The sequence below is a fragment of the Nannospalax galili genome, unplaced genomic scaffold (genome assembly GCF_000622305.1).
Source record: "Nannospalax galili isolate Female #2095 unplaced genomic scaffold, S.galili_v1.0 scaffold960, whole genome shotgun sequence".
Classification (NCBI taxonomy): Eukaryota; Metazoa; Chordata; class Mammalia; order Rodentia; family Spalacidae; genus Nannospalax; species Nannospalax galili.
Window position 1 is genome coordinate 822837 of NW_008348313.1, and position 11006 is coordinate 833842.

The 11006-nt window shown below is 51.8% G+C and overlaps 1 protein-coding gene across 7 annotated transcripts; it reads right to left on the reverse strand.

Moving 5' to 3' along the window:
* Nucleotides 1-207: 207 nt before the first annotated feature.
* Ca11 (carbonic anhydrase 11) lies at nucleotides 208-6212 on the reverse strand. 7 transcript variants are annotated; one of them, XM_029569309.1, is made up of 9 exons: nucleotides 5994-6211; nucleotides 5564-5638; nucleotides 4703-4999; nucleotides 2927-3112; nucleotides 2658-2753; nucleotides 2460-2532; nucleotides 1345-1499; nucleotides 1063-1228; nucleotides 208-333 (listed from the first exon to the last, which is right to left on the reverse strand). In XM_029569309.1, the coding sequence occupies exons 1-9, from the start codon at nucleotides 6066-6068 to the stop codon at nucleotides 311-313; spliced, it is 1146 nt and encodes a 381-aa protein (XP_029425169.1). In that variant the 5' UTR covers nucleotides 6069-6211; the 3' UTR covers nucleotides 208-310. The 7 variants fall into 7 exon arrangements, with proteins under 7 accessions (XP_029425169.1, XP_029425168.1, XP_008843220.1 ...); XM_029569308.1 differs by having other exon boundaries at nucleotides 208-336; XM_008844998.3 differs by having other exon boundaries at nucleotides 208-336; nucleotides 4703-4845; nucleotides 5727-6204.
* Between the last annotated feature and the right edge of the window lie 4794 nt (nucleotides 6213-11006).

Consider the following 11006-nt stretch of genomic DNA (forward strand, 5'->3'; position numbering starts at 1 on the left):
GCTCTGCGCGTGCTACCGGGAGAGGGTGTGGGGCAGGCAAGGTGCCTCTTAAAGGAGCTGCGGGTCCACAGTAACAGTTTCAGGGAAGCAGGAAAGCAAAACACCGATTAGCGCAGTTTTAGGAAAAAAGAGATGGGCTTCCAGAAGGATTGTTCTGTGCTACCCAAATATTTGCCAGTCGCAACTGAGAATCAAATCACCAAGAAACAAGGAAATATTGCTCCTTTAATAGGTTTGCTTTTGAGGGTGACCTCCCCTCCCCATCTAGGGGAGGTTAGGGACAGGCAGGCAAAGTCTTCGTTTGGAAGTCTCACCGACCGTGAGGAGCACCATCCACTGCAAATGAAAGTACCGACTGGGAGAACCAAGCCTGCGAGGGGTGGGGCCTGAACGTAACGAGCTCTACCACTGGGAGGCTTCTGGGGGGAGGTGTCGGGATATACCAAGTTGAGAAACTGAGGGTTAATGGTCAGCTTCCGGACTAGACCAGATAGGGGGAAGAGGGTGGGATGGGACATGCAGAAGAGCATTAGGCTGATCTACATAAAAGTATACATGGAGGGGAACTAGGACTCTGAATTGTACCATGTTGCGAGAAACCAGAGGAGAGGTCGCTAGATTGGGACTGAACCACAGGGCAAGGAGGGAGAGGAATTGTACCATGTTGATTCTCACAAGGGGGGACTGGTAAAGACTCGCCAATGTAGGGTCGTACCATTTGGAAACAGGTGTCGGACCGTACCATCTTGGAAAGTGACAGTAGGTAGGGGCACAGACCAGTGTGTAATTGTACCACGAGGAAAACAGAGGGGAATCAGTCTTATACTAAGGTGCAAAGCAGTGAAAATCAAAGACACATGGGCCAGCAACTCTGTGGAAGAAGGGTGGGTTGCACCTTGTTGTCTCAAGGGGGGAGGGAAAAAGAGGACTGGGAGCTCAAACTAGACCACAAGTCCAAAGTGGGGAAAGACATATCACATTGAGACACCCCTGGAAACACAGATGTAGGCTGGACCAAGACAGAAAAGGGGATGGGGCGGGGGAGATACACAAGAAGCGTACCATGCAGGCGGTAATTGGGGCCTCGGCAGCGCCTCTCAGGGTGCCTGGGGTCCCTGTTGCCCCTCAAGGCCCTGTAGGCCAAGGGCTGCAGGGGCCTGCCATTACCGCTGAGGCTCTGGAAGATCTGGGAGGGAGGATTCTGGCTCAGGAGTCTCAAGGAGTGCATCTGCCTCAAGAGAAATTGAGAAATTGGGGGTGAGTGGAAAGGTTGGCTCACCCCCTTTTTGGTGCCCAAGGAGACCAGTACTGATGATCAGGGCAGGATGCACACATGTGGGTCACCTGAAGAGAGGTGATATTGAGAGCCCTGTCGATGAGAATCCAGGTGACAGTCTCCGAGCAGGGTGGGGTGCTGAGAGAGCCCTGATAGGTGATGAAGCCGAAGGATTCTGGGAACAGGAGCTCCAGGCTCAGGTCTTGGAGAAAGTAGGCATCATCTGTGGGGATATCAGGCAGTGTGAAACTGTGTCCCTTGGGCACCCCCACACGTGTGCACCCAATAAATATATGGGAACTGGGGCTCAGCGGTTAAGAGCACTGGATGTTCTTGCAGAGGACCTGGGTTCAATTCCCAGCACCCACATGGCAGCTAACAACCATAGGTATGGGTAACTCCCGTTCAGGGGAATCCGACGCTCTCTTTGGACCTCCATAGGCAATGCACGACACAGGTGCACTGATGTACATGCAGGCAGCACACACATACGCATAAAATATAAATAATAAAATACTTTTTTTTTTTTTTGGTCTTTTTGAGACAGGGTCTCCCTGTAGCCCCAGCTGTCCTGGAACTCACTATGTAGACCAGGCTGGCCTTGAACTCACAGAGATCCACCTGCCTCTGCCTCCTGAATGCTAGGATTAAAGGCCTGTGCCACCATGCCCGGCTTATAAAATACTTTTTTAAAAATATGGGGACTGAGCTGGGCATGGTGGTGCACTTCCAACACTCGGGAGGCAGAGGCAGGGGGATCTCTGTGAATTCAAGGCCAGCCTGGTCTACACAGTGAGTTCCAGGACAGCGGGAGCTACAGGGAGACCCTATCTCAAAAAGACCAAAAATAAATAAATAAATAAAATAAAAATAAAAAAATAAATTAAAAACATGGGGTCTTAGTTCTTTTTTCTGGCAGGATGGAGATTGAGTCTAGGGCTTCCTGCATGCTGGACAAGTACTGTACTGCTGAGCCACGCCCTCAGCCCTCATTGGTGGACTCTAGCTAGTGCTCTATGAGCAACTTCTATCTCCTTCCCTCTTTTTACTTTTTTTGTTTTAAGATTGGGACTTGTTAAGTAGCCCAGTTTGGCCTTAAACTCACTCAGTAGCCCAGGCTGGCATTGTCATCCTCCTGCCTCACCTCCCCAGTAGGGATTTCACCCCTGACTTGGGGACTTACTCTTGTAGGAGATGCGGGTGATGGTATCCCGGTTCAGGAGGCGACTGAGAAATGGGTTGGAACTGCCAGCCACCTATATAAAGGGCAAAAGGCAAGAAGGCAGCTGCCCCAAGCCCTTCCGCCCCCAGAAGAAGCAGCCTAGCCTCCCACCCTCCTCCCTGACCCCTGGATGCCAGGCACCCATCTTGCCTCCCTCACATTGACAAAGAGGCTGAGAATGGCCAAGCCATTGGGGCCCCTTGAGGCAGCACTGAGATTCCCGTAGAGTTCTTGGTTGAAGTGAATTAGCTGCACCTGAAGGGGGAGCAGAGAGGAGTGTCCTCAGTAGAAGGGGAAGAGAGAATGGTTCCAGCTCTCAGGCCTTTGGGATGTGGGGTTAAGGCAGCCCTGGGAAGAAGGATGGGGTGAGACATTAAGCTGGGAAACTGGGGTGGTCCAATGTGCAGGGTCATGTTAGAGATCACCACCTCAGCAGAGAAGCCCCGATGGTTGATCTGGTGTTCAGAGCCTGCTCCATCTCGAGCTCCAAATAGCAGCCGCAGTTCACTGAGTCGGTGGCTATAAAGAAGGGGACCCCCAGACACGTTGACCACTGGCCGGGGTGCAGGTAGGAAGGAGACATGGCGGCCAGTGTTGTACAAAGTTCCCTGGAGCTGCAGGAGAGGTGTAAACTATTAGGGGGACACAGAAAGATTGCTCCCTTCCAATCTCCCACTCCTCCATTCTCTGAGTTCAAGGCTTTATTATTTAATATAGTTTAGGCACCAGCCACTCCCCAGCCTCAGACCTTGTCTCTGCAATTGCTCAATATTGGTGAATTCATTCAGTTAAGAAATATTGAGCCTGTAATCCCAGCACTGAGGAAGCTGAGGCAAGAAGACTGTCATGAGTTTCAAAGCCAGCCTGAGCTACAGAGTGAATCTCCTAAAAGAAACAGACAAACCACCACTGCAGGACCAGTGAGATAGCTCAGCAGGTAAAGGGCTTGCTAAGCAAGTGTAAAGACCTGCGTTTGATCCCTGGAACCCATGTAAAGGTGGAAGGGGAGAACAGACTCCACAAAGTTGTCCTCTAACCTCCACACACACCCTACTATCTGCAATGAATAATAAAAAGGGAAGAACTGAACAAGCAGGCAGGAGAGATGGAAAATAGTGAACCACAAAACTGATAGACATCTTGAGCTTATGCTGGGGGTAAATGCTAGTTGAGTGGCGAGTGTGTGTAATAGGAGAACCAGCTTAGACTGGAAGAGGAGTCAGAGAAGGCACCCCTGAAGATAGAACATTTGAATGGAGACCTGAGGGATAAGCAGTGGATAAAAGTTTTCTGGGATGAGGAAAGGCCAAGTACAAAGGCTCTGTGGTGCCTGTGTTAGTGACAGCAAAGAAGCATGGATTGGATGGAGTCTAGTGACCAAAGAGTAAGTGTTCCTGGGAGCCAAATGTAGGGCCTCCTGGCAATGATGGAGAGTTTGGTATTGCTGTTTATTATTGGCTTTTTGAGACAGGCTTGCCTTGAATTGTGCCTTCCCCTGCCTCAGTCTCCTTCGTAGCTGGGATGATGCCTGGGCTCCACCACACCCAGCTTTGGTGTGGATAATGGGTTGTTAAGAAGCAGAGCTGTAGGCCAGCAAGGAGGCTGAGGCCCCAGTCCAGACAGGAGGCAGGTGGGAGGAGGGTGAGGCTAGAAAAGGGGCAGAAAGTGAAAAGGATGGGGATGGTTGTCCAAGAAATGGGAATGAGGGAAAGGATGGTCTAGAAAACTACTCTGGGGCTTTTGGTCACCACAGCTAAATGGAACATGGTTCCAGCTCTTTTAAAGAAATGGTACTCAGAGAGGGTCCCCAGAGTGCACACTGAGACCAAACCACCTGGTTTGAATCCCAGCAGATTTTGCTGTGTGACCCCCACCTCTCTATTCCTCAGTTTCTACCCATAAAATAAGGACAATAAGATAGCACCTATTCCGTGGGTTATTGTGAAGATTAATGACTTTGTTAAACCTTTTCAGATGCCTGCCATGGGATGCATTCTGTTTCACCGTTTCTATAGACACTGGAAGATGAACAAACTATGTTTGGGACGGGAAGAACTGGTGATCCTCTTCAGAGAGTAACTAGTGTACTCTCCAACTCTCCAACCAGCGTACCCCTGGTTCCCACAGCTCAGTACCCACTTCAGCAGGTGTCCTTGACCTCTGCTCATACCCCTCCCACTGGATCCTCCCTTTAGGCCCCTTACCTTCTCTCCCCCAGTGCTGAGCCTGAGCGGGGGCAAAAAGGGGTCATAAAGGACCCGCTTCAGCTCCACATCCACGGGGCTCTGCCGCTTCCCCACAGCACACAGACTCCAGGCAGCGTTCACCAGACCCCAGAAGGGAGGCCCTGGGGGAGGGGTGCATAGAAACAGGCTAGCTCCCAGGCAGAATCTGCTGTGTGGACTGATGATGCCAGGACTACCAGCTCTGAGGGAGGAGGCCTGAAGTCTGGAGCTCTGGGTCTGAGGAAGAAGGAGCATGGGAGCCAGAATTCCTGCTTCCTATAAGAAATTTGAAATCGTTTCCTAAGACCCTCTAACACCTCCAAGCCTCCCTTGTGTTGGACCTATCTTTAAATTGATGTGAAAAGAACTACAACTCCCAGTAGGCCTCAGCACTGCAAACCACTCATCCATCTACCGTCTTACCTCATAGCCCCATGGGAGTTGTAGTTCTTTTAGTCTCCCGTATCCCACAGCTGGATAAGAATATTAGGGAAGAGTTTCGAGAGAGGGTTGCTGAAGGGGGGGGGGGGCGGCCACCTACCGTGTAGTTATCAGCAGGAACAAGGACCTGCCGGTGACGGCAAACACACCATCTCTCCACCCCCACACTTTTTTTTCCTTGCACTCACTCCCACTCACTACTTGAAATGCGCATGCATAATGTCCCATGGTGAGCCACTGGGGTTCAGAGGCTGAGCCCCACTCCTGAGGGAGGGAGGCGGGGGCTGGGAGCCCTGGTCTTGCTGAGGATGAGGGGGGTCGGGGACCCAGACTCTCCACACAGGGGTTACCCGCGCCTGAGCCTAGGGGTTGGGCTCTGGGTCTCCACCCTGCTGACACCTGGCACGAAGTTTCCCTGGAGATTCTCCTTATAGCTCCACCAGTCCTCGGGGTCAGGCGCGGGTCCGATGTGAGCTGGGAAGAGAGCAGCCTGTATCCCTCTCCAAGGCGCCCCAGCCCACTCCTCCCTCAGGGGCTGCTGCCCGGATCCCCCAGGTCTTACCTGCCGCTCCCAGTGCGGCCCAGAGTACCAGCGCTCGAGGGGCGCTCAGGCGAGCAGCACCCCCCATCCGAGAGGCCTCGGAGCGACCCCTTCCCAACGCTGGGCCCCCTAGCTCCTCCCTCCCCTCCTCCTGGGACTTCCAGCCTTGCAGTCCCCCCGCACCGGAGCCACAGCTCCTCAGATGCAGGGGCTGGGACTGCACACCCCGGTGCCGGCTGGGAGCGCGCACCCCCGCCCGCCGCGGCCCCCGCCCTGCGCTCGCTTTACCTCCCCCAGCTGCCCTCGGCCTCGCCGGCCCCGGGTCCCTCTTGGTACTAACGCACAACCCCTCTCAGCTTTCATCCAGCCGAACCCGACCGCGCACTCGCTGCGTGCGCTCCGCTTCCCTCCGCCTCCTCTCTAGCTCTGCTCGGTTCTGCCTTCCCTTCTTCCCTTCGTCCTCCTCCTCCCTGCTCGGCTCTGCCTTCCCTTATTCTTTCTGTCCCTCCTCTTCCTCCCCCCCTCCTCTTCCTCCTCCTCCCCCTCTTCCTCCTTCTTCCCTCCTCTCCTCTTTCCCCTCCTCTCTGCCCTCCTCTCCTTTCCCTTCTTGGTCCTCCTCCCTAGCCCTGTGCTGCCGCTCTCATTCCAACTCCTCCTCCTCCTCCTCCTCCTCCTCTTCCTCCTCCCCCTCCGCAACCTTCTCCACTCTCTCTCTCTCTCTCTCTCTCTCTCTCTCTCTCTTTCTCTCTCTCTCTCCTCCTCCTCCTCCTCCTCTGGTCCTGCCTCCCTTCTTCCATCTCCTTCTCTCTGACTGGTTTGATGTTTGGTTGGGGGCCTCTGTGGCTGTAGGGCCACACCCCTGGGCCCAGGCCTGGGAAGGGAGGCACAGGTGCAGACGGAGGCCTCCAGCCCCAGGTGCTGAGACCAAAAAGGACTGGGCTTTGGGGATCTGAGTGAGGAAAGGCAGCTGACTGGCTGGGAGGGGGAGGCAGAGGCTTGGGAGACTGCAGGTGAGAGCTGTAGGTAAGCAGAGGCTGGGAAGGAAGGTCATGGTGTTCAAAAATGGAAAGATGTCAGGCAGGAGGAAGAGGCAGAGAGACACAAAGAAAGAGAGAGAGATAAAAAGAAATAGAAATAGAGACCCAAAGAGAGAAGAGACAGAGACACGAAGAGACCTAATGGTTAGAGACACGAAGAGACCTAATGGTTAGAGCCAGGCAGGAGGAAGAGAATGATATAGAGACACAGACTCATACAGAGTCCCAGAGATAGGGAGAGAGACCTTGTACTTAGAGACAAGATGCCAGGCATGAAGGGGACGAGAGAGAAAGAGAGAGAGAGAGAGAGAGAGAGAGAGAGAGAGAGAGAGAGAGAGAGAGCCTCGGACACTGGAAAGCTAGATGCCAGGCCAGAGGGAAGGAGACAGAGACACCAACACATAGAGACCAAGCATGATGGGGCATGCTTGTGTTCCCAGCAGCACTCAGGAAGCTGAGCCAGGAGGGTGGGAATTTGAGATCAGCATAGGTTATAGAGTAAGACCTTGCTAAAACTAAAAATAAAATTGGAGCTGGAGAGCTGGTTCAGTGGTTAAGAGCATTGGTTGCTCTTGCAGAGCACCTGGGTTCAGTTCCCAGCACCCGGGTTCAGTTCCTAGCACCCACATGGCAGCTAACAACTGTCAGTAACTCCAGTTCCAGGGGATCTGATGCCCTCTTTTGACCTCCATGGTCACTGTATGACATGGTGCACTTACATACATGTAGGCAATACACTCATACACATAAAATAATAAAATAAACAATTTTTATAAACGATGAGAGAGACATGGGACAGAAAGAGGTAGAAAGAGGCAGGCACCAAGAAACACATTAAAAAGAGAAGCAAGGAGACCCACCTATGGGGTTAGAGGAGCCAGGAGGGTGGGCAGGAAGGACAACAACAAATGGAGGCAGAGAAAGAGATAGAGATCCAGAGGCACACAGACACCAGGTCCAAAAGAAGGGCAGAGCAGTGGACGCAGACCCAGGGTCACACACCAGGGAATGTATGCACAGAGCTGTTCATGCACAGAGCAAGACCAAAGGACAAAGACTCCAGCAGAGGAGAGGGGTGCAGTCGCAAACCAAATGCCTTGAAGAGAGGGCTGGAGAGACAGTTCAGTGGTTAAGAGCATGCACTGCTCTCCCAGATGACCCATGTTCAATTTCCAGCACCCATGTCAGGTGGTTCATAACCACCTATAACTCCAGCTCTGGGGGATCCAATGCCTGTGGCCTCTGAGGGTACCTGTGCTCACATGCACATACACATGATTAAATTTTTAAAAATTTTATCTAAGGGCCGGGCGTGGTGGCACACACCTTTAACCCCAGCACTTGGGAGGCAGAGGCAGGTGGATCTCTGTGAGTTCGAGACTGGCCTGGTCTACATAGTGAGTTCCAGGTGAGCTGGGGCTTCAGGGAGACCCTGTCTCAAAAAGACCCAAAAATTTTTTTTAATCTATTTATTTATTTTTATTTTATGTGTATGCCTGCATGTGTGTAAGTGCACCTATGTCGTGCAGTGCCTGCAGAGGACAGAAGAGAGCATTGGATCCCCTGGAGTCAGAGTCATAGTTGGTTGTTAGCCACCATGTGGGTGCTGGGATTCGAACCTGGGTCTTCTGCAAGAACAGCCAGTGCTCTTAACCAGTGAGCCATCTCTCCAGTGTCATGATTAAAACTTTTTTTTTTTTGTCTTTTTGAGACAGGGTCTCCTTGTAGTCCCAGCTGGCTTGGAACTCACTATGTAGGCCAGGATGGCCTCAAACTCACAGAGATCTGCCTGCCTCTGCCTCCCAAGTGCTGGAACTAAAGGTGTGTGCCACCATGCCCGGCGATTAAAACTTCTTAAAAACAATTTTATAAGCTGAGTGTGGTGGCGCATGCCTTTAGTCCCAGCACTTAGGAAGCATAGGCAGGCAGATCTCTGTGAGTTCAAGGCCAGCCTGGTCTACATAGCAAATTCTAGGACAGCTGGGGCTACAGGGAGACGCTGTCTCCAAAAAGACCAATAATAATAATAATAATTATTATTATTATTTTATAAAAGCAAATGACTTGAAGAGGGCATGTAGGGCAAGGAAGGCACAAAGGCAGAGTGGTGAATTGGAAAAGTATTGTAGAGATGAGACTGTCGTGGTGCACATCTGTTATCCTAGCACACTGCAAAATTGATGCAGGAGGATCATTCATTGGAAGTTCAAAGTCAGCCTTAGCTACACTGCAAGTTTAAGGCCAGCTTGGACCTCAAGCCTGTAACCCTAGCACTTCAGAGGCTGAGACAGGGGGGTTTCATACTGGAGGACAACCTGAGCTGCACAATGAGACCATGTCTCAAAAAAACAAAATAAAACAAAAACTGGGGAAGAAGCAGAGAAAAATAGAGAAAAAATGCTGGAAGTAGAGCCCCTGGGAGAAAGACCTGGCTGGGTACACTTTTCTAAGCCTCAAAGCGGCCCACAATGTGGATTCAGCATCAATCACCTTCTACAGACAGACTGGGGGTCTCAGAGATGGTGCAACACCTACTGTAGTGAGCTGACTAGGGTTCCCTCTGCTTCCTGGGGCCTGGGACCTGGGGTCTGTCTTGGCAATCACATCTTTGCTCATGTGATTATTATTGTTGAGGATTGAACTCAGGATTTTGTATATGTTAGGCAAGTACTCTACCACTGAGCCATGCCCCCAGACCCTCACAGGGGATTTTAGGCTAGCATTCTGCCAATCAGCTATATCCCCAGTCTTTTTGTACCTTTTTGTTTTAATTCAGTTTCTTACTCTGTAGCTCAGGCTGGCCTTGAACTCACTCTGGCTCAGGGAGGCCTTGAGCGTCCATCCTCTTGTCCCAGTTTTCCAAGTAGCTGGGATGACAGGTCTGAGTCATTGTGCTCAGGCAAAGTTTGAGACTACATCACCCTGCATTATTGGGGTGGACCCTACATCAAAGGACAAATGTCCTTAAATGGCAAGATGGGGAGACTGGAAGCTTATGAAGACAGAGGTAGACAAGCCAGGGGATAGAGGGAGCCCCAGCGTACTGAAAGAGGCAGGAATGATCTTCTCCAAAGTCTTCTTAGAGAGTGCAGCTCTGCCCACAAGGCAAGGTCTCACTGTAGGGCCCAGGCTAGTCTTGAACTCCAGATTTTTCTGCCCCAGCCTTCCAAGTTATGAGATTACAGGTACATATCATGCCTGGCCTGAAATCTTTCCTCTTTTACTGCATCAGGCCCTCAGCCTCTGGGCTCTTTTTAGGGGGAAGGGCAAGGTCTCATGTAGCCTAGGCTGGCCTCTAACTATGTAGCTAAGGATGACTTCAAATTTCTGATCCTCCTTCCTCCACCTCTCCAGTGTTGGGTTGGCAGGCATGCATCACCCCACCTGGTTTATACTGCAGGGCTAGAGGTCAAACTCAGGGCCTCATGCATGCTATGCAAGCACTTCATGAGCTGAGCTACATCCCCAGCCCTAGTCTCTGGACCTTTTCATAGACTGTTCATTCCATCTGGAGCTCCCTTTTTCCCTGCTAGGCAAATTCCTACTCAAACATCTACAAACTTCGGGAGACCCCCCCCCCAACACTGAAGAAGTCATCTGGCCCTGCCCTGAGGTAGACAGGGGCCTCCTCTGAGGTCTGGCAGCCACCTGTGCCTCCTCCATTACTGAGCACAGCAGGAGAATCTGTCGCCTGGAGAGAGGGGTGGGAAGGGCTGCGGGTAGAGATGGCATAGATGCAGATTTCACGCCAATTTGTCTCGGTAGCTGGGAACAAAGTTTGGGTCACAAGGAACACATGGGGCTGGCCTTGTTCAGCACTTTCATCTTCTACCTCCCAGCTCCTGTGTGGGAGGTGGCACCACGGAGACTCCCCAGCCTCGAGGTATCCCACAACTCCCATGAAGGTCCTTAGCCCTCTCCCTCTGCCCTCATCTCCCACTGCCTCGGGATCCCATCAAGGTCTTCCCCACTAGGATTTTTGCATTCTGTGTCTTGGGGAGAAGTGAAGCCTCTGGGTGCTTAGAAAATAAAAGTAGGAGCTGGAGAGATGGCTCAGCCGTTAAAAGCACTAACTGCTCTTGCAAAGGACCCGGGTTCGATTCCCAGCACCCACATGGTGGCTACAAACCATCCTTAACTCCAGTTCCAGGGGAATCCGAAGCCCTCTTCTGACCTCTGGGGCATTGCACGACACGGGTGCACTTACTTACATGCAGGTAGTACACTCATACACATAAAATAAAAATAATAAATAAAATATTTA

Coding starts and splice junctions, on each gene's coding strand:
- Ca11 (XM_029569306.1), bottom strand. CDS start 6,068: ATGAAAGCTGAGAGGGGTTGTGCGTTAGTACCAAGAGGGACCCGGGGC. Junction 2,754..2,926: donor ATCGGGGCTTCTCTGCTGAG/GTGGTGATCTCT, acceptor CTCCCCCTTCAG/GTGCAGCTAATTCACTTCAA. Junction 2,533..2,657: donor TTCTCAGCCTCTTTGTCAAT/GTGAGGGAGGCA, acceptor CCCTTTATATAG/GTGGCTGGCAGTTCCAACCC.